The sequence below is a fragment of the Stenella coeruleoalba genome, assembly GCF_951394435.1.
Source record: "Stenella coeruleoalba genome assembly, chromosome: X".
Taxonomy (NCBI): domain Eukaryota; kingdom Metazoa; phylum Chordata; class Mammalia; order Artiodactyla; family Delphinidae; genus Stenella; species Stenella coeruleoalba.
Genome location: NC_137152.1, coordinates 110,843,372 through 110,862,445, shown reverse-complemented (window position 1 = coordinate 110,862,445; position 19,074 = coordinate 110,843,372). Strand labels below are relative to the sequence as shown.

At 43.6% G+C, this 19,074-nt stretch overlaps 1 protein-coding gene across 10 annotated transcripts in view; it reads left to right on the top strand.

The window, feature by feature from the left end:
• ARHGEF6 (Rac/Cdc42 guanine nucleotide exchange factor 6) overlaps nucleotides 1-19,074 on the top strand; it is a 119,106-nt gene that overhangs the window by 28,502 nt on the left and 71,530 nt on the right. For all 10 annotated transcript variants that reach the window (XM_079909834.1, XM_079909837.1, XM_079909835.1 and 7 more), the window contains 3 exons: nucleotides 2,420-2,504; nucleotides 4,673-4,797; nucleotides 6,439-6,640. In XM_079909834.1, the coding sequence (XP_079765960.1) occupies nucleotides 2,420-2,504; nucleotides 4,673-4,797; nucleotides 6,439-6,640 (412 nt within the window). The remainder of the gene's footprint in view (nucleotides 1-2,419; nucleotides 2,505-4,672; nucleotides 4,798-6,438; nucleotides 6,641-19,074) is intronic.

Here is a 19,074-nt window from a genome sequence, read left to right as displayed (position 1 = left end):
CTTCCCTGGTGGCGCAGTGGTTAAGAATCCGCCTGCCAATGCAGGGGACACGGGTTCGAGCCCTGGTCCGGGAAGATCCCACATGCTGCGGAACAACTAAGCCCGTGCGCCACAACTACTGAGCCTGCACTCTAGAGCCTGCGAGCCACAACTACTGAAGCCCATGTGCCACAACTACTGAAGCCCGTGTGCCACAACTACTGAAGCCTGTGCGTGCCTAGAGCCTGTGCACCGCAACCAAGAGCAGCCCCCGCTCGCCGCAAATAGAGAAAGCCCTCGTGCGGCAACAAAGACCCAACACGGCCAAAAATTAAAAAAAATTAAAAAAAAAGAGTTCTAAGTCTCAGAAGGGGCACACATTTGCATATATTGTTTATACTGATGCCCCCTCAAATTTGAAAAAAAATAGATACTGTATATTTTCTTTCTTTTTTTTTTGTGGTACGCGGGCCTCTCACTGTTGTGGCCTCTCCCGTTGTGGAGCACAGGCTCCGGACGCGCAGGCTCAGTGGCCATGGCTCACAGGCCCAGCTGCTCCGTGGCATGTGGGATCTTCCTGGACCGGGGCACGAACCCGTGTCCCCTGCATCGGCAGGCGGACTCTCAACCACTGCGCCACCAGGGAAGCCCCGACACTCTATATTTTCATTCGAGAGACCGATTTTAGGTCTTCTAGAATATGTACACAAAAAAGATAAAATTGGGTCTTGACGCGGCTCCCAGAAAACATGAGGATTAGATATGGAACAAATGTCTCTACCTGATGGGAAGACAGATCCTTCAAAATCCTAGGCTCATTACCAACCATGTCCAACGTGCAAAGGTACATTTTATTCCCATCACCACGTTGGGGAAAAAAAAGGGTGCAAACTTCTAGACATCCTGGAATGAAATGTCTTTTGAAGGTGTGTTTCCATCCAGAAGGTGGGCGTCGGGCTACCTATAGATATATATAGATTGGCATCATTGGCTGGCAGATTAATAGGTTGTGCCTGTACTTGAGCATACTTCTCGATTCAAATACACGTTTATGAGACTAGAAGACGCCTCCATACATTTTAAAACAATGAATACATTTTAATTTTTATATTTTTAAAAATTTTAATTTTTTTTTTACTGAAATAGAGTTGATTCACAGTGTTTCAGGTGTACAGCAAAGTGATTCAGTTTTATATCTATATATCTATTCTTTTTCAGATTCTTTTCCGTTACAGGTTATTACAAGATATTGAATACATTTTATTTTATTTTTTTAATTTATTTATTTTTATTTTATTTATTTTATTTTTGGCTGCGTTGGGTCTTCATTGCTGCACGTGGGCTTTTCTCTGGTTTGGTGAGCAGGGGCTACTCTCATTGCGGTGCGCAGGCTTCTCATTGCAGTGGCTTCTCTTGTTGGGAGCACGGGCTCTAGGTGTGCGGGCTTCAGTAGTTGTGGCATGTGGGCTCAGTCGTTGTGGCTCGCGGGCTCTAGAGTGCAGGCTCAGTAGTTGTGGCACATGGGCTTAGTCGTTCCGCGGCATGTGGGATCTTCCCGGACCAGGGCTCGAACCTGTGTCCCCTGCATTGGCAGGTGGATTTTTAACCACTGCGCCACCAGGGAAGCCCTGAATACATTTTTAAATTAACAATTGTCTTTCAAATAACAACTGCTTGGTATCTTCCCTAGGGACAGTGGGATATCAGAATGGTGGTTGCGACAGGCCAAGTGAAATATTGTATTTCTTTAATGTTTTGCTGCTGGCAGTTGAGCAATACCAGGAAGGTCAGAGGTCATATCTGGAATAGTCACCTAAGGCCAGGAAGAACCTATAGGCTTAGGCCGCCCAAGGGTCAAATCCATGAAGATGAGCTGAGAGGGGCAAGGTCAAGGGGCAGAAACCGGGCATTGAGGCTGGGAGCAAGAGGCAGGCCTGGGCAGAAAGTTGGGCGACATGGAGTTGGGACCCAGTGGGTGGCCTTGGGGAGGATGGGCTGCAGAGAGGAAAGCCCTGCAGACAGTGCCCTGGCTGACAACAGTGAATAAACTGTACAGAGGAAAGTGTGTTACAAAGGCTTCCCCTCCTTCTGTAGGTGATGGGCACTGACTGTAACCCAGCACAGTTTCCAGTAACTGGGCTGAGAGTATTGATGGGCTCAGGTCAGAAGAGCAGGTCTGTGCATTTCCTAGTGGGCCCTGGCCTCGGCGTGGCTCTCATTTCCCATTACTGCTTCTCTCTGACTCACTGATGGCCTGCCACATGTCATTAGGCAGCTCAGCTGCTGCTTTCATTTCTCCCCCAAAGGTATACAGAGGTTTGGGTCTTGGCTTTTACATTTTTTTTTCTCCTGAGAGCTAGAGGAAGTGGCCTTCTGATAGTTTGGTTTGTTGAGTTGAATACTTACAGTGTCTTAACAGTTTCAATTTCCTTTCTCATAGGTATTTGATCCTGATGACCTTCATGCAGGGGTCAATTTCTCCAAGGTTCTGAGCACTCTTTTAGCTGTCAGCAAAGCAACAGAAGGTAAGCAGGGCTTGGGACAGATGGGTTCTGGGTGACACATTTGGGTTCACATGTCTCTGATTACCCTAGGAGCCAACTATCTATGGCCAGGATTGTGCGATTGGGGCAGACTTCTCTCCTCCCCCTAAAGAAACCCTGATGGGTGCCAGATACTTTAATCTGTCATAGTTTAGGATTTAAACATAACTGTCACAGAGGTTATTCTAATGCCCTTAATATAATAAGAACCAAGAAACAATTTCATTCAAAGCTATTGAATAGGCAGTGGAGTATAACAAGACAGAAAATAAAAAGGAAAAAATATCAGTTCCCCTTTTCATAAAGTTTACAAAATGCAGCCGTTACTTCCCTTTCTCCGCCAGAGACATATTTTTTCTCATAGTTTTCTGTATGCCTTTGTCCATGTTAAGGAACCCTTCAGTAACCTTGCGCTGGAAATGAAACCTCAGGTTCATAGTGAGTGAAAAGAACATCATTTATTTAAATGTTTAGTATGCATCACGTTGGCGGAATGAAATATAAATCCTAGTAAATGCGAAGCAGATGATGACAACCTTAAAGTATAACTTCATTCCTTCCGTGATATAGTATCTTACCTACAGCTGGGCAGTAATAACCATAGTTAAAATGTGTTGAGCCCTTACCATGGGTCTCTGCTGTCCTAAAAGCCATCGGTGGTCTCATTCAATCTTTGAAACAAGCCTGGGACCTGTTAGTATTAGGTCCGTATTACAGATAAGGAAAGTCAGGCCCATAGTGGCCCAAGTAGAAAGTAAGCAGCAGACCTGGGATTCAGACCCACATCTGACTGACTCCAGAGCCCTGATGCTCCATCATGGGTCCTGATGCTCAAACCGTTAGAGAGTCAACAGGCTGTGTGCCCAGCACTGCCAGGTGCTACAAAGGAAGTGTAAGACTTGGTCCCTGCCCTGGAGAAAATTACCGTCTATTTAGGGAGACTCAACTTACCCACGTGAAACAACGAGAGAACAAGAACAGACAACATAATCAAGTGCCAAATAGGCTGGAGCATCTAGGAAGCTATCAAGTAATTATAGTTTTAGTCAAAAGAGCTGTATATAATAGCAATAAATGTAAAAATACTTCTCTGAAGTTGTTCTTTTGCTCTCTGGAAGAAAATGCTTTGGAGCTATTGCAAGGCGTATAGCAGAAAGTACAGCTAATTCAAGTAACTATATTTAACACACATGACAACTCTCCAGTTCTGGGCAGGGAGGATCGGATAATTCGAACATTATGCCATACAAATTATATGTTCCTTTGCCAAACTCTCCTAGCAAGTTTTCCAGTCTCTTCCCTTGCCACAGATATTTATAAAATACAAGGAGGTGAAAGTTAAAACCCACAGCATCAAGGAAATTACTTGGATACTGAGCTTGTCGCCTCGGGAATGTTTGGGCTTTAGACTTTTGCAGTTTATATCTTTTAAAAATAAATGGAGAGGAAAAGAACCCTCATTTGAATTTGTCAGGAAGCCAGCTCCTCCCTTTAGTACGGCTCTCGCCATACTGAAAACACCCAGCTCAGCGCCGGGCTGATTGAATTTCACAAGGTTTCAAGGAAGAGAAGACTCTTGAGTTTGATTTTTTTTAAAAAATAATTCCAGTATCAAGATTGCATCTTTCTCAAACACACATTCTCTCTCATTCTCATTCTCCTCACCCCTTCCCCCAGGCATAAGAGGGATTTTACATTATATGTGCCACACAGACTGTTCCATGTGAGGAAGAAAAGAACCACTCAGTTATAGGCCAAAAAACAAAGCGAGAAATTTGAAATATTTCAAAGTAATAAGAGCCACAAACAGCTGTTTGGTACCCAATATAGTTCTGCCTGGGCTAACAGGCATACTCTTGCAACGGGTTCAGGAGGGAAGAGTTGTAGGGAAATGGGTTAAGAGAAAATGTGGTTCTGTCGCTGTTTTTCATTCTACTGGAGAGCAATGGCCAGTAAGGTTAAGAAAAGAAGTTGGTCACCAAAAAGGGAGGCGGGGGGGGGAATGAAATAAGCTCGGCATGTTCATCATAGAGCAGTTAGAATTATGATTAGGTTGCCTTTGATAATGTCCCGTGAAAGATAATATTAAGCTGTAGATGTTTTTCTGACACAAGGGGTTCTCTTTACGGTGCCTTTTCCTCTTTTCACAGATCAGCTCTCAGAAAGGCCATGTGGACGTTCCTCTTCTCTTAGCGCTGCTAATAGCTCTCAGACAAACCCACAGGGAGCAGTTTCTAGCCCAGCTCCAGGGCTGCAAAGGCAGTCAAAGCCAGTGGTAAGTCTGGTCCCCAATTCCCCCTGCCTGTTTTAAAATTTGTAAACTTCGATTGCTATCTCGGTTACATCTCCATAGGTGGTGACATAGCCATCCTGTTGTTTGGGGCGTTGTGAGAAAACGAATTTGGAACCTCGCCCCAGTTCAGGCTGGCCCATGGGAACAAATCAAAGGCATGTGGGGCAGAGTCTGAAAATCGGGGTTGAAGCCCCAAAGTCCTGTCCCTTTCTAGAACTGAGCAACTGAGAATGCTATGCAAATGTCAGTCATTAGGGCGACTTCCGGAGGGAAGTTTGCTGTTATTTCCCCTCTCCCCCGGGCTTATTAGGAGAACTAAATAGTGCCTGGCGCGTAGAAGGCAATCAATGTATATTACTTGCTCTCATCATTGCCGCTGTCATTTTCTTTTTCTCTTTGCATTCCTTTTGAGCCCAGGACGAGCTCCTATATTGGGATAGCTCGGTTATCTTTGCATTTGGTCTTTTTTTTTTGCATTTTTTACATCTTTATTGGAGTATAATTGCTTTACAACGGTGTGCCATTTTCTGCTTCACAACGAAGTGAATCAGTTATACATATACATATGTTCCCATATCTCTTCCCTCTTGCATCTCCTTCCCCCCCACCCCCCCATGGGAGCTTTCATTTGGGAGGGAGCGCCCTAGCTTCTGCTCTTTTGAGACCTTTATTCCTTGTCAAAATCCACCCACTTGCTTTAAGCCCTCATGAGCTATTACTTCCAAAGTACTTTAATTACTTCCAAAGCACTTAATCTTTGGAGACTGCAGATCTCTTTCAGAAGCTGATGAGCACTCTATGGTTCCATACCCTTGGGCCCTCTCAAATTGTCTGTAAAATCTGTGTGTGTGAACTTACTGGTCTGTGTTTTGGGTCAAGGCTTATTGTGCGATCAGCTTCTCAAAGGGACATGTGACAGGTTAAGAACTCCAGACTTAGGTAACTGTGGGATATTTGATCTTCGCATATGAATAAGTCTTAGCCAATTTAAGATATTCTTAGTAATTGGAAGGGGGAGGCAGATTTTATGAGAGGAGGTTGGTACCTAATCTTGGTCACGGAATTATGTAAGACTTCGGGTGTTGGGTAGAGGCAGAGTGGGATAGTTTATTACTTTACTTTGTTTCCTGGCTCATTTAAATAAGTATCTTTTGGGACTTCCCTGGCAATCCAGTGGTTAGGACTCCGAGCTTCCACTGCAGGGGGCCTGGGTTCGATCCCTGGTCGGGGAACTAAGATCCCCGCAAGCTGAGCGGCGTGGCCAAAAAAAAAAAAATATATATATATATATATATATATATATATATATATATATATATATATATATATATCTTTAGATAATTGGTGGGGGAGAAGGAAATAAAAGCTATGACCCCCTCCAAAATACACATTCTCACAAATGCAAAAGTTTGCCTACAATTTTGAGGGCTTTATTAATCCCCTTCCCCTCATTCCCCCAAGACCTACCCATGTTAGGCCCGTTCCTAAATTAAAAACTCAAGACTGAGATGGACCTGAGGTTTTATCCTTGGTCACCCTACTTTATTTGCCTAAATTCATAGAATGTCTGCCCCTGCCTCACTGAGATGAGCGCCTAATCTGGTGTGACTTTTGTTTCTCCAGGAGATGACGGAAAATGGAAGTCACCAGTTGATAGTAAAGGCGAGATTCAACTTTAAGCAGACTAATGAAGATGAACTGTCTGTCTGTAAAGGGGACATCATTTATGTCACTAGAGTTGAAGAAGGAGGCTGGTGGGAAGGCACATTAAATGGGAGAACAGGCTGGTTCCCTAGTAATTATGTCCGAGAAATTAAATCCAGTGGTAAGTCAATCTTTTCAAAGCTTTTTTGACTGTGACCTTTGTACTTTCTCGGTCTTCGGACCAAAAATCTTGTAGTTTTCATTGGTTAACAGAATTGTTTGTACTTGTATGTGTATGTCAAAAATAAGACGAGAACAGAACTGGGAAAAAAATCTATGATTAGATATCTTGAAACCAAGTTGTACTTAGACTACATCAAGGCAGCAAAACCTAAAAAAGCAAAAGAATTCAAAGCTCAGACAACTGTTCCACCTTAACTATGTCCCCTTCTGTCTACTAATTCTAGCCTGTGTAATATAGTACAAAGCCCTTCCTGCTACTCTAAGGATCACCATGGCAGAATACAACAATAAGAGAGGTCATGTGCTAACTTCCTTTTTTAGCCCTAAGCTCTTTGAGCAGACCTAAGTCTAAATGCCTCAGAGATGTGTAGGAGAAATAATAATCATAGGACTGCAGGAAGCTGTCTGGCCACTTTGATTCTGAAAAAGATTGCCCTTAACTCACTAATGATACCCAGAGAATGCAATCTTATCACTCATCAGTAATCTTTCTAGAACTTGCTTGGGTAATGTACTTCCCTTTTATTATTTAAGAAACTAGGTCCTGGGCTTCCCTGGTGGTGCAGTGGTTAAGAATCTGCCTGCCAATGCAGGGCACATGGGTTCAAGCCCTGGTCCGGGAAGGTCCCACATGCCGCGGAGCAACTAAGCCCGTGCGCCACAACTACTGAGACTGCGCTCTAGAGCCCACGAGCCACAACTATGGAAGCCCGCGTGCCTAGAGCCCATGCTCCGCAACAAGAGAAGCCACCGCAATGAGAAGCCCGCGCACTGCAATGAAGAGTAGCCCCTGCTCGCCAAAACTAGAGAAAGCCTGCGCGCAGCAACGAAGAGCCAACACAGCCAAAAATAAATAGATAAAATTAATTAATTAATTAAAAAAAAAGAAACTAGGTCCTGCCTATATTTACAAATAAATCCCTAGCATTATAAAAATGTCACGATACAGATAAAATAAGGTTCAGTTATTCACATCATTATATCTCTTCACTCTTCAAAGCTATTTACCCAAGGGCTCCTTTTAAGTAGTTAGCGCCTCAGTATACTTTTCCCTTTGGTTAATGTCTTTATTGCTTTTTAAAAAAATAAATAAATTTATTTATTTATTTATTTTTATTCATTTATTTTTGGCTGCATTGGGTCTTCGTTGCTGTGTGCGGGCTTTCTCTACTTGCGACGAGCGGGGGCTACTCTTCGTTGAGGTGGCTTCTCTTGTTGCAGAGCACGGGCTCTAGGTGTGTGGGCTTCAGTAGTTGTGGCATGTGGGCTCAGTAGTTGTGGCTTGCGGGCTCTAGAGCGCAGGCTCGGTAGTTGTGGCACACGGGCTTAGTTGCTCCGCGGCATGTGGGATCTTCCTGGACCAGGGATCGAGCCCATGTCTCCTGCATTGGCAGGTGGATTCTTAACCACTGCACCACCAGGGAAGTCCCTTTATTGCTTTTTTTAATGCCTCAAAATTAATACTATTATTTAATAAAATTATAGGCTCACTGTAAATAAGTTAAAACTTATAGAAATAGATAATGTAGATAATAAAAATTCCCCTCTCCTTCACCTCCTCCCCCAGATAACCACTGTGAGGAGCTTTTCCCTAAAGCATTTGAGATAAAATTTAGTTTCATGCATTTCTGTGTTGTGCGTTGGGTGAAGGTGGGGCATTTCCTTTAATGGAATAAGTGTTTAGTAACAGATTTATAATTATATATGTATGTGTAGATGTCTTAACAGTTTTTAATTCGCTTGGCCAAAAAGTTCATTCGGGTTTTTCATTACACTGTTACGAAAAACCTGAACGAACTTTTTGGCCAATGCAATATTACTGGGAATTGAGACGTTTCTGTTGAGCCCTGAAGTATTTTCACAGGCTGTGCTTGAAATTTCCTTGGTTTTGATGATTTTCACAGCCGATTTTTACCCCTTGCTGCATCTTTCAATTTGTGTAATCTCATTAAGATCTCTAAATAAGTTTACAGATTCACTCTAACTTGGCTTCATCTGTAAAACTAAAAGGAACAGCTCTTGCTTCCTGGCCTGGAAGTCCCAAGCATTGTTTGAGGGGTTGTGGGGGGCAGACAGACAGCACGCACTCCTTATAGTGTCCCTTATTGAGATGCCTTGTAGCCTTATAGCGTATAGTCTGGCCCCTGCCTTGTGGACCGACTGCCCTGAGCTGTTTCTCCTGGTCTTTGGCCCCTTCCCTTAGAGCTTTTCCTATACTCTCTTTGGTTTACAACTCAGTTAAGGACTCACCTGGCAGCTTTCTGGCTCTGGTTTGAGCACCTAGGGAACCTAACCTTTAGAAGCATCCTATGCAACTGTCAAGGATAGGTCTGGCTAGCTGGGGCCAGGAAGCCTGCTCGTCAGGGAAGGCCTCAGACTGGAAGAATATGGACCATCTCTCACCTAATTTATTGCAGTAGCTTCCTAACTGGCATCCCTGCTCCTGTCCTTGTCACCCCTGTAATCTAATTTAAACTCAGTAGATCCAGAGTGATCCTTTCAAAGTGTAACTTGAGTAGTATAATGGCTCCCCATCTCAAAAAGAGTAAAGGTCAAGGTCATTCCCAATAGCCTACAAGGCCCTCCAGGATTTGGCCTCTGGTGGCCCCTCTGGCCTTCTCTTTGACCTCTCTCCCCCTCACTCATCACACTTCAGCCACACTGCCCTCCTGGTTGCCTGTTCCAGACAGGCTCCTGCCTCACCTGCTGTCCCTCCACCTGGAATGCTCTCCCCAGATATCAGCACGGCTGGTTCCCTTACCTACTTCAGGTCTTTGCTCACTCATTGGCTTCAGGGTAGCACCTTCCCCGGTCACCCAGGAGAAAATTGAACCCTATTCCCACTGCCCCTATCCCCCTTCCCTTTTGTAGGTTTTTGTTTACCATTTCTTTCTATCTAACATAGTGTACATTTACTTATTTATTTCATTTACCATCTGTATCCGACCATTAGAATGTAAGTACCACAAGGGCAGAGATGTTTTTTCTGTGTTGTTGGGCTCAGTAAATATTTGTAAAATCAATGAATATTGTGGGGCACTTCATTCAATTCTCTTTTTAAAAAATAAATTTATTTATTTTCTGCTGCATTGGGTCTTCGTTGCTATGTGCGGGCTTTCTCTCGTTGCGGCGAGTGGGGGCTACTCTTCATTGCAGAGCGTGGGCTCTAGGCATGTGGGCTTCAGTAGTTGTGACACGCAGGTCAGTAGTTGTGGCTTGCAGGCTCTAGAGCACAGGCTCAGTAGTTGTGGCGCACAGGCTTAGCTGCTCTGAGGCATGTGGGATCTTCTCGGACCAGGGATCAAAAGGTCATTCAATTCTGTCTAGCTTGTTCATTGAGCATCTCCTGGGTACTTGGTGGGGAGGGGGCTATAAAAATCTGTCCTCATGGACCCTGCCCCCAAGGAGCTTACAGTCTAGTAGTCAAGATAGGTGTGTACACAACCAACCGTGACAGGATAGGACAGAGTCACACAGACAAAGCTCTACGTACAAAGCTGTTGGAGGAGTAAAGAAACGATGTGATTAACAATAACCTCAGAGGAAAAAAGCACTTGATTTGGTTCTTGAATGATGAAAAGAGGCTTATGATGGGCAGAAGGTTAGAAGGAGTCACTAAGTTAAAGCCGGGAAGTAGGGAAGCATGGAGTGGGTGGTAGGAGGATTTGGGCTGAGGGTCTGGTGAGTGAAGTGAAGGGGTGGGGCCTTGAGCTGGACCTATATTAAGAAGGGTGTCAATGACAAGCTGTAAGCAGGGGGTTGCACGTGGTTTAGGGACATCTTTCTAGTGGTGGTGTTGGGGCTGGATGGCAGGGAAGTGGTGGGGATAACCAATGAGGATGTGGGGAAACCAGTGAAGACTACTGCTGAGGTCCCAGCAATCCAGATAGTGGCATGGGTGACTTTGGCGACAGTGGAGAGGAAGAGAAAGTGGATGGATGCAGTAGATATTGTGAAAATAGAATCAAGAAAACTGGCTGATAATCAGCTATGAGGAAAAGGGAAGAGGTGAGCATGACGCCAAGTCTAGGGGTCCAGCTTGGTGGTGAGCTCCTTAAGGGCATGTGATGTCATCCACCTAGCCAGCCAGCAGAGGACTAGGCTATCAGTCTCTGGCCTGGGCACCGGTCAGGCACAGAAACCTAAGGCATGCCCCTTGCCCTCATGGTGTTCATAGTCTAGTGAGGGGAAGATCTCATTAGCATATTGAATGATAACTTCCAAATACAGGGTACTCTGGAGACTGGTGAGCAGAAGAGGGGTGCCTAACTCCTCCTGACATGTAGGTCAAAGGGAAATTATTCATCTTTGTATACCTTCCTATCTCCATAGTGCCTAACGCAGTGCTTTAGACATACATGCTGAACTCCATTAATAGAGAAGATGGGAGAAGGGTGTGTGTGTGCGCGTGCGTGTGCGTGCGTGCTGGGGGGGTAATTGGTACTGAAGATGATGAGTTGTTTTGGACATGTTGAGTGGAGGCGCCAGCGAGTCATCATTCTGAAGATTTCTAGCAGGTTGGCAGTATGGATTCGGAGCACGGGAGAGAGAGAAGAGCTGCAGATGAAACTGACAATGGAAACTGACAATGGACAGTATGAAGTGGTGGATGATGAAGGGTCAGATACATAGCAGATCATCAGTGGACAGAGAGAACACGGTGGCTGGAGAGGTCGGGAGAGGCTTCCTGGAGGAGATAGGGCTTGAGCTGAACCCTCAAAGACACGGAGACTGTGTGGATAGGCCCAGAAGGACAATCTAAGTTGTAGTGATTGGTTGGGGAGATCAAAAACCTTGAAAGAGCTGTGGTAGGTGAGCAGAGCGAGTTTAGGGGACCGTGGAAGAGATGAGCTAGGTGTAACGCAAAGGTCTTGCTGGGAAAGTAGGTGTCAGGTCTTTGCTGACTTGAATTCTTTCCCACCCAAGTCTTGCCTCCACAAAACAGTAAGCAGGCCAAAACCCACCTAGGATGCTGCTGAAGGACAATATAAATTCAATGTTCTGCTGTTTTCTGCTTGGTCTAGAAAATACTTGTCAACTTTGGAATTTCTTTCCACGAAGTCCATACTGCTATGTAAGCTCAGGAAAGAAAATTTATTTTTAAAGAGTTAAGAAAATGATTTCTAAGTTAAATGCCTAGCTCAAAGAAACGAAACCTTCAAATTGGAGTTTTAAACTCCTCCGCCATACAACTTCTGGGTCCTTTATGAAGTTGAATCAGGCGTGGAACCATCTGCTTACTATTGGGGCAGATGTGTAATACTGAGGTCACTCAAGTAGTCAGGACTTCTGACATACTTGTTCATGGTAGCCTGGGGTACCATTCAGGCTGATACTACAGGTTCTTCAGGATTGTCTTAGAAACCAAATGAAGCAACCCTAGCCCCAGACAGCCCTTAACCCTGCAGATGGCTATGCCGTGGAGAGCTGTGCAGTGTTTTCTTCCCTTGACAAGAGCACTTCATGCTCTGGAAGTTTGCCCTTGGGGAGTGGCCTTTTACCTTTTAGATTCTACTATAACTTTTGTCTAGAGATAATTATGGCCGAAGCCCTGGGGACATCTTCTTCCTCTCTTCAGGAGGAGGTTGATTTCTGAGGACCTACAGAACCACCAGTGTAATAGTGTAGAAAGTTAAGAAATAGAATATTTGAGTATAATGTTTTACACACACACACACACACACACACACACACACACACACACACACCTTTCAACATGAGCTTAAGACTGAAGATAGAGTAGGTTTTTGTGACCATGATGATAAAAGCCTCTCACCAAGGATGATGGAACCCGGACACTGGTGACATTAGGAAGCCCTTGTTACCAGTCAATTTCTTGTTACATGAGAAAAGTAAACCCGATTTTGACTAAAAATATTTTTTCAAGAATCTTCATGAAAAATACTTGTATGAATAACTTAGTCATTATATAAACTACAGAAGGTATATTAAGGGCCCTTGCTCCTTTATTTCATTTGAGTCAGATACATTATAAATAAGAAAACTAGCCATTTATCCAATTTTCAGTCCTTTTCTTCAAAATCAGTGGTAAGTTGTAAATAAACTTGTTTATACATCAAAGTCATGTCTGCCACTACATCAGTAAGGTAGTAAATTATATCTCTCTCTTTTTAAAAATTTAATTAATTATTTATTTTTGGCTGTGTTGGGTCTTCGTTGCTGCATGTGGGCTTTCTCTAGTTGCGGTGAGCAGGGGCTACTCTTTGTTGCGGTGTGCGGTCTTCTCATTGCGGTGGCTTCTCTTGTTGTGGAGCACAGGCTTTAGGCACATGGGCTTCAGTAGTTGTGGCACGCAGGCTCAGTAGTTGTGGCGTATGGGCTTAGTGACTCCGCGGCATGTGGGATCTTCCCGAACCAGGGCTCAAACCTGTGTCCCCTGCATTGGCAGGCAGATTCTTAACCACTGTGCCACCGGGGAAGTCCCTATATCTCTTTTTTTTATTTGTGTCTTTGTTACCGAGAGAGGCTACATGTTTTGTCAGGACTTTGCATTAAAATTTTCCTGGCAAAATGTCCATGCCAAGAAAATATTGAGGAAGTATGATTGGAGCAGATATTTTAAGCAAGTTCTGTTTTCTGCAACTGATTCAGTTAAGGGATCATTAAATCCTTCTAAAACTTCTTCTTTTCAGGTAAATATAGATGTCAAGTGAGGGGATTAGGTAGATGGCTAATTAAATTTGTATTAAGGCAGATTAAGAAATGACTCTTCCTACTTATTAAAATCCAAAACTAGGATTGGGCTTTATATTTAGACTTCCTGTTTTAATCTTCTGGGTGTATCACATAGATGCTTCATGTCCAGAGAAAGCTAGTTATCACTAGATTTCTTTTTGACCTGTCACCACCAACAGGCATAGGAATCTGTACCTCAGCAAGGGAGGGGAATGAATCGAGAGTTAATGGGAAAGGGATCTTTACATCAGAAGTAGGAGGGTTGGGCTTCCCTGGTGGCACAGTAGTTGAGAATCCGCCTGCCAATGCAGGGGACACGGGTTTGAGCCCTGGTCTGGGAAGATCCCACATGCTGCGGAGCAACTAAGCCCGTGCGCCACAACTACTGAGCCCACGTGCCACAGCTGCTGAGGCCTGCGCACCTAGAGCCTGTGCTCCGCAACGGGAGAGGCCACCACAATAAGCCCTTTGAATTCTTCACTACGTTGACTGATTTTTTTTTCCACTGATTGAATTGAATTGACCAGTTTTTTAATGGCCTTAGAAACACCATGTAAAAGGTTTATGTTTTCATGTTAGGTCATATCAGGGAGGAAGAAATTTTCCTCTAACCCTTCTTGGTTCTTCTGTCTGGTCTGAGAACTAAGCCAATATGAGATATTAACAGGAGGAAATCCAAGTTTAATAACAAGTATACATGGGAGAGACCCAGGAGAACTGAATAAGTCGCCAAAATGGTGAAACCCTCACCTTAAATACCAACTTCAGCTAAAGACAAAAGAGGATGTTGGGGGTAGGGGTTTGGGACTTCAAAGGGGCGGGAGGGCAATTGACATAGAGATGGAAAAGCAAATGTTTGGTAAATAAACGTTTGCTGGGCCAGACAGAGACAGTGGGACACAGAGTGGACTCTGATCTCTGAGAGTTGCCCCCCTCATACCCAGCACACGTTCTTTGCATATGTCTCTGCTGATAGCTCTGTTCCAGGAACAGGCCCTCTACCTAAATTCTCTAGCCAGCTAAGGGGGTGGTGAAAAGAAAGACTTCCTGAGTCTTTAGAGCCTTGATTGTTTTCAGCTCAAAATAATCCACATGCCAAAGAGACATTTTGGGGTGACAAATTTTTCTCCCCTCCTGTCACTTTGAACCACCCCCAGGGACTGGACTTGTCTCCTCTGAACGTCCACATTCTTATTCCTTCTCTGCGGGTTGCCGAGGGTGGGTTTCAGCTAGGACTGCACGTGGCGGGAGTAGGCAGTGGTGGAGGGCAAAGGAGGTACAAGAGGCAAGAAACTGTCACTGAAACCTAGTGCTGGTGTTTTTCTTTGCATCCACCCCTTGAATTTTTTTCATGGGGCCAGTTGTTTGCAAGGACTACATTTTTTTTTTTTTTCGGTACGCGGGCCTCTCACTGTTGTGGCCTCTCCCGTTGCGGAGCACAGGCTCCGGACGCGCAGGCTCAGTGGCCATGGCTCACGGGCCCAGCCGCTCCACGGCATGTTGGATCTTCCAGGACCGGGGCACGAACCCGTGTCCCCTGCATCGGCAGGCAGACTCTCAACCACTGCGCCACCAGGGAAGCCCAGGACTACATTTTTAAAGACTTTCTAAGGTTGTCCTTCCAAATCTGTCTTCCTTCTTCTCTTTGTATTGATTCCCCATCCTACACCAAGGCTGCAGGGACAGCCAGAGCTTCTAGCGCTACGCTGAGTGAGAGTGGTGAGAGCAGGCATCCTTGTCTTGTTCCTGATCTTAGGGGGAAGGTATTCAGCCTTAGGTCTTTCACTGCTAGTTAAGATGCTAGCTGTAGGGTTTTCATAGATGCTCTTTATTGAGTTGGAGAAGTTCCTCTTTATTCCTTTTTTTTTCTGGAAGTTTTTTTTTCTTGAATGGGTGTTGAATTTTGTCCTGTGCTTTTGCTGCATCGATTGCTATTATCATGTGATTTTTCTTTTTAGACTATTAATACCATGGGTTTCATTGATTGATTTTTGAATATTTAACCAACATCCATGAGATGAATTCTATGGTATACAATTCTTTTAAAATATCACTGAATTCTGTTTGCTAATTCTTTGTTATCGTTTTTTGCATCGAAATTCATGAGGGGTATGGGTCAGCGGTTTTCTTTTTTGTACTGTCTTTGTCTGGTTTTGGTGTCAGTGTAATTAATAGTGACTTTATAAAATGAATTGGAAAGTGATCCCTTCTCTTTATTTTCTGTAAGAGATTGGGAATAATTGCTATGGCTTCTTCCTTAAACATTTGGTAGAACTCTCCACTGAAACCATATGGGCCTGGAGATTTCTTTTTTCCACAGTTTTAAATTTATAACTTCAATTTCCAGAATAATTATAAGGCTATTCAAATGGTGTATTTAATATTGGGTGAACTGTGGTAGTTTTGGTTTTCTGAGGAATTGCTCCATTTCATACCTAATTATCAAATTTATGTGTTTTAAGTTGTTCATGGTATTTCTTTATTATCTTTTGGGCATCTCCAGAGTCTGTAATGATATCCCCTACTTCATTCCTCCTATTGGTAATTTGTGTGTTCTCTCTTTTTTCCTCTGTCAGTCTTGCTAGAGGTTTGACAATTTTATTTTATTAAAAATTTTTTTCGCTGTAATATTTTTTTTATTGAAGTGTAGTTGATTTACAATATTGTGTTAGTTTCAGGTGTACAGCAAAGTGATTTGGTTATATGTATATATATCTATATTCTTTTTTTCGATTCTTTTCTGTTATAGGTTATTACAATATATTGAATATAGTTCCCTGTACTATACAGTAAATCCTTTTTTAAATATATATTTTATTCATTTATTTATTTATGGCTGTGTTGGGTCTTTGTTGCTGTGTGCGGGCTTTCTCTAGTTGCGGCGAGCGGGGGCCACTCTTCCTTGCGGTGTGCGGGCTTCTCGTTGCAGTGGCTTCTCTTGTTGCAGAGCACGGGCTCTAGGCGCAGTCTTCAGTAGTTGCAGCACGCAGGCTCAGTAGTTGTGGCGCACTGGCTTAGTTGCTCCGTGGCATGTGGGATCTTCTCGGACCAGGGCTCAAACCCTTTTCCCCTGCATTGGCAGGCGAATTCTTAACCACTGCGCCACCAGGGAAGTCCTACAGTAAATCCTTGTTAACAATTTTATTGATCTTATCAAAGCACCAGCTCTTTTTGCATCTTGTTCAGCCACCCAGGAATCTCTATGGCAGCCACTGTTTTCTTTCAATTCATGTTTCTCTGTTCTACTTCACATAGTTAACATTTTTTTTCAGTTACAGTGACCAGTTTCTGTGGCCCTTCCTTTCCTCTTCTGTCTTGGCAGGCTCTCCATTACTGTTTACCCTTCCTTTTGGCCTTGCTTTCAAAAGGTGGTCACATCTTGCTGGTTTCTCTAGAACGTTTCATTTTTATCAAGACTGGTTTACATCATAATTGCACAAAACAACCGAATTCTGAGTAGCATTAAGGGTACATTGTAGAAAACTTGCCTAATAAAAACCAGAAAGAATTTGGTAACTGTCGATTTTGAATATGCCTACGAGTGCAAAACCATGGTGTGCTGGGGGGAACACCATGCTGGGCAGTACAATACTTGGGTTCAATTCCTGACTCTGTCATTTGCAATCTCAAGTAATAGGCTGGGTGGCTCTGCATTGCTCAAATTTACCCAGTAAAGCCTTGTGAAGCCACCATGTGGATCCAGGCAGACCTTGAAGTTGCATGAAGCTTTCCAAACCTGGTTATGCCCCAGTTTTGGGGCATTGAGGAGTGCCAGATTTAGCCCTCATTGTTGCCTTTTTGTTTTATTTACACTTTACCCAGCCCGGCCCAGCTGGACAGTTCACTGTCACAGGAACAGTACTGCCTTGAGCATTGCCATTTCTACAGCTGTGCTTCTGGCATCTTCCCTGCCTAGGAAACTCTCTACTGTCTTCTCTGCCTATTTGAATTCTAGCCCCCCTCCAGGGACAGATCAAGTACCCCCTGCCCAGCAAGGTCTTCTCTGACCATCCCAGATCAAATTGATAATCCCTCTGAACTCCGGGGGGAACTACTGCTCATGCCATTGACCGGGCCCTTCAGTAGCTTCATCTCTGGACGTCCTGTTGGTTAGGAGCACAGGCTTTTGTCAAGACACACCAGGGCTTCAGTCTTGGCTCTGCCATTTCCCAAATTCATGGCCTTAAGCAGCTGACGTCACTTTCCTGCACCCTAGTGACCTCCTCTACAAAACGAGATCATCTCTGCCTTACAGGGTAGTTGTAAAGATCAAATAAAATGTCTTAAAAGCAGTTAAGTGCCAAATAAACATAAGGGATATTTAAAATATAATAAAAATTAGAAATTAAGGTTAAATGGGAAAATGTTCATGAAATAATGTTGTAATAGGAGGATTACAAAGCTGTAGGTGAAGTAAGAAAGATCTATGTGTGTTTGTGTGTGTGTGTTCACAAACACATGTATAAAAAGAATGGGAACACTAATATGTATAAAATAGATAACTAACAAGAACCTGCTGTATAGCACGGGGAACTCTACTTCACTTCGCTGTACAGTAGAAACTAACACAACATTGTAAAACAACTATACCCCAATTAAAAAAAAATCTATTTTAATAGCAAAAAAAAAAAGAATGGGAAGACGTACTTCAAAATGTTACTCTGGATGATGGTTAGCTCTGGGTGATGGGTTAATTGTTGGTTTTTCTTTTCTATAGTTTGCATTTTTTAGGGTAGGAATGTAATAGATATAAAACTAGAAAATATTGTTTTTAAAAAGAAAAAAAATCAAGTCCTGATGATAATATTTGGTTATTTATACTCCACCATACATCAGAAAGAGTTGGTTTAAAATTAATTAATTTTATTTATTTATTTGGCTGCATTCGTTCTTCGTTGCTGCGTGTGGGCTCTCTCTAGTTGCAGTGAGCGGGGGCTTCTCTTTGTTGTGGAGCATGGCTTCTCATTGCAGTGGCTTCTCTTGTTGCAGAGCACAGGCTCTATGCACATGGACTTCAGTAGTTGTGGCACACGGGCTTGGTAGTTGTGGCTTGCGACCTCTAGAGTGCAGGCTCAGGAGTTGTGGCGCACGGGCTTAGTTGCTCTGCAGCATGTGGGATCTTCCCGGACCACGGCTCGAACCCATGTCCCCTGCATTGGCAGGTGGATTCTTAACCACTGCGCCACCAGGGAAGTCCCCAGAAAGAGTTTAAAGCAGCATACAATATAGCAAGATAAAAATGGAACATAAAACAAAATGAAGCAAAGGAGAAAATGAGGGTAGAGAAGACAGTCTGTAGTGACACTGTTAAGCATTTATGATCGCTGTCTTGTATTTTTATTAAGTGGTTTCTTTTTTTTAAATAGATTTTATTTATTTATTTATTTTTGGCTGTGTTGGGTTTTCGTTGCTGCATGCGGGCTTTCTCTAGTTGCAGCTCGTGGGGGCTACATTTCTTTTTTCTTTTTTTTTTACATCTTTATTGGAATATAATTGCTTTACAATGGTGTGTTAGTTTCTGCTTTATAACAAAGTGAATCAGTTATACATATACATATGTTCCCATATCTCTTCCCTCTTGCATCTCCCTCCCTCCCACCCTCCCTATCCCACCCCTCCAGGCGGTCACAAAGCACCGAGCTGATCTCCCTGTGCTATGCAGCTGCTACCCACTAG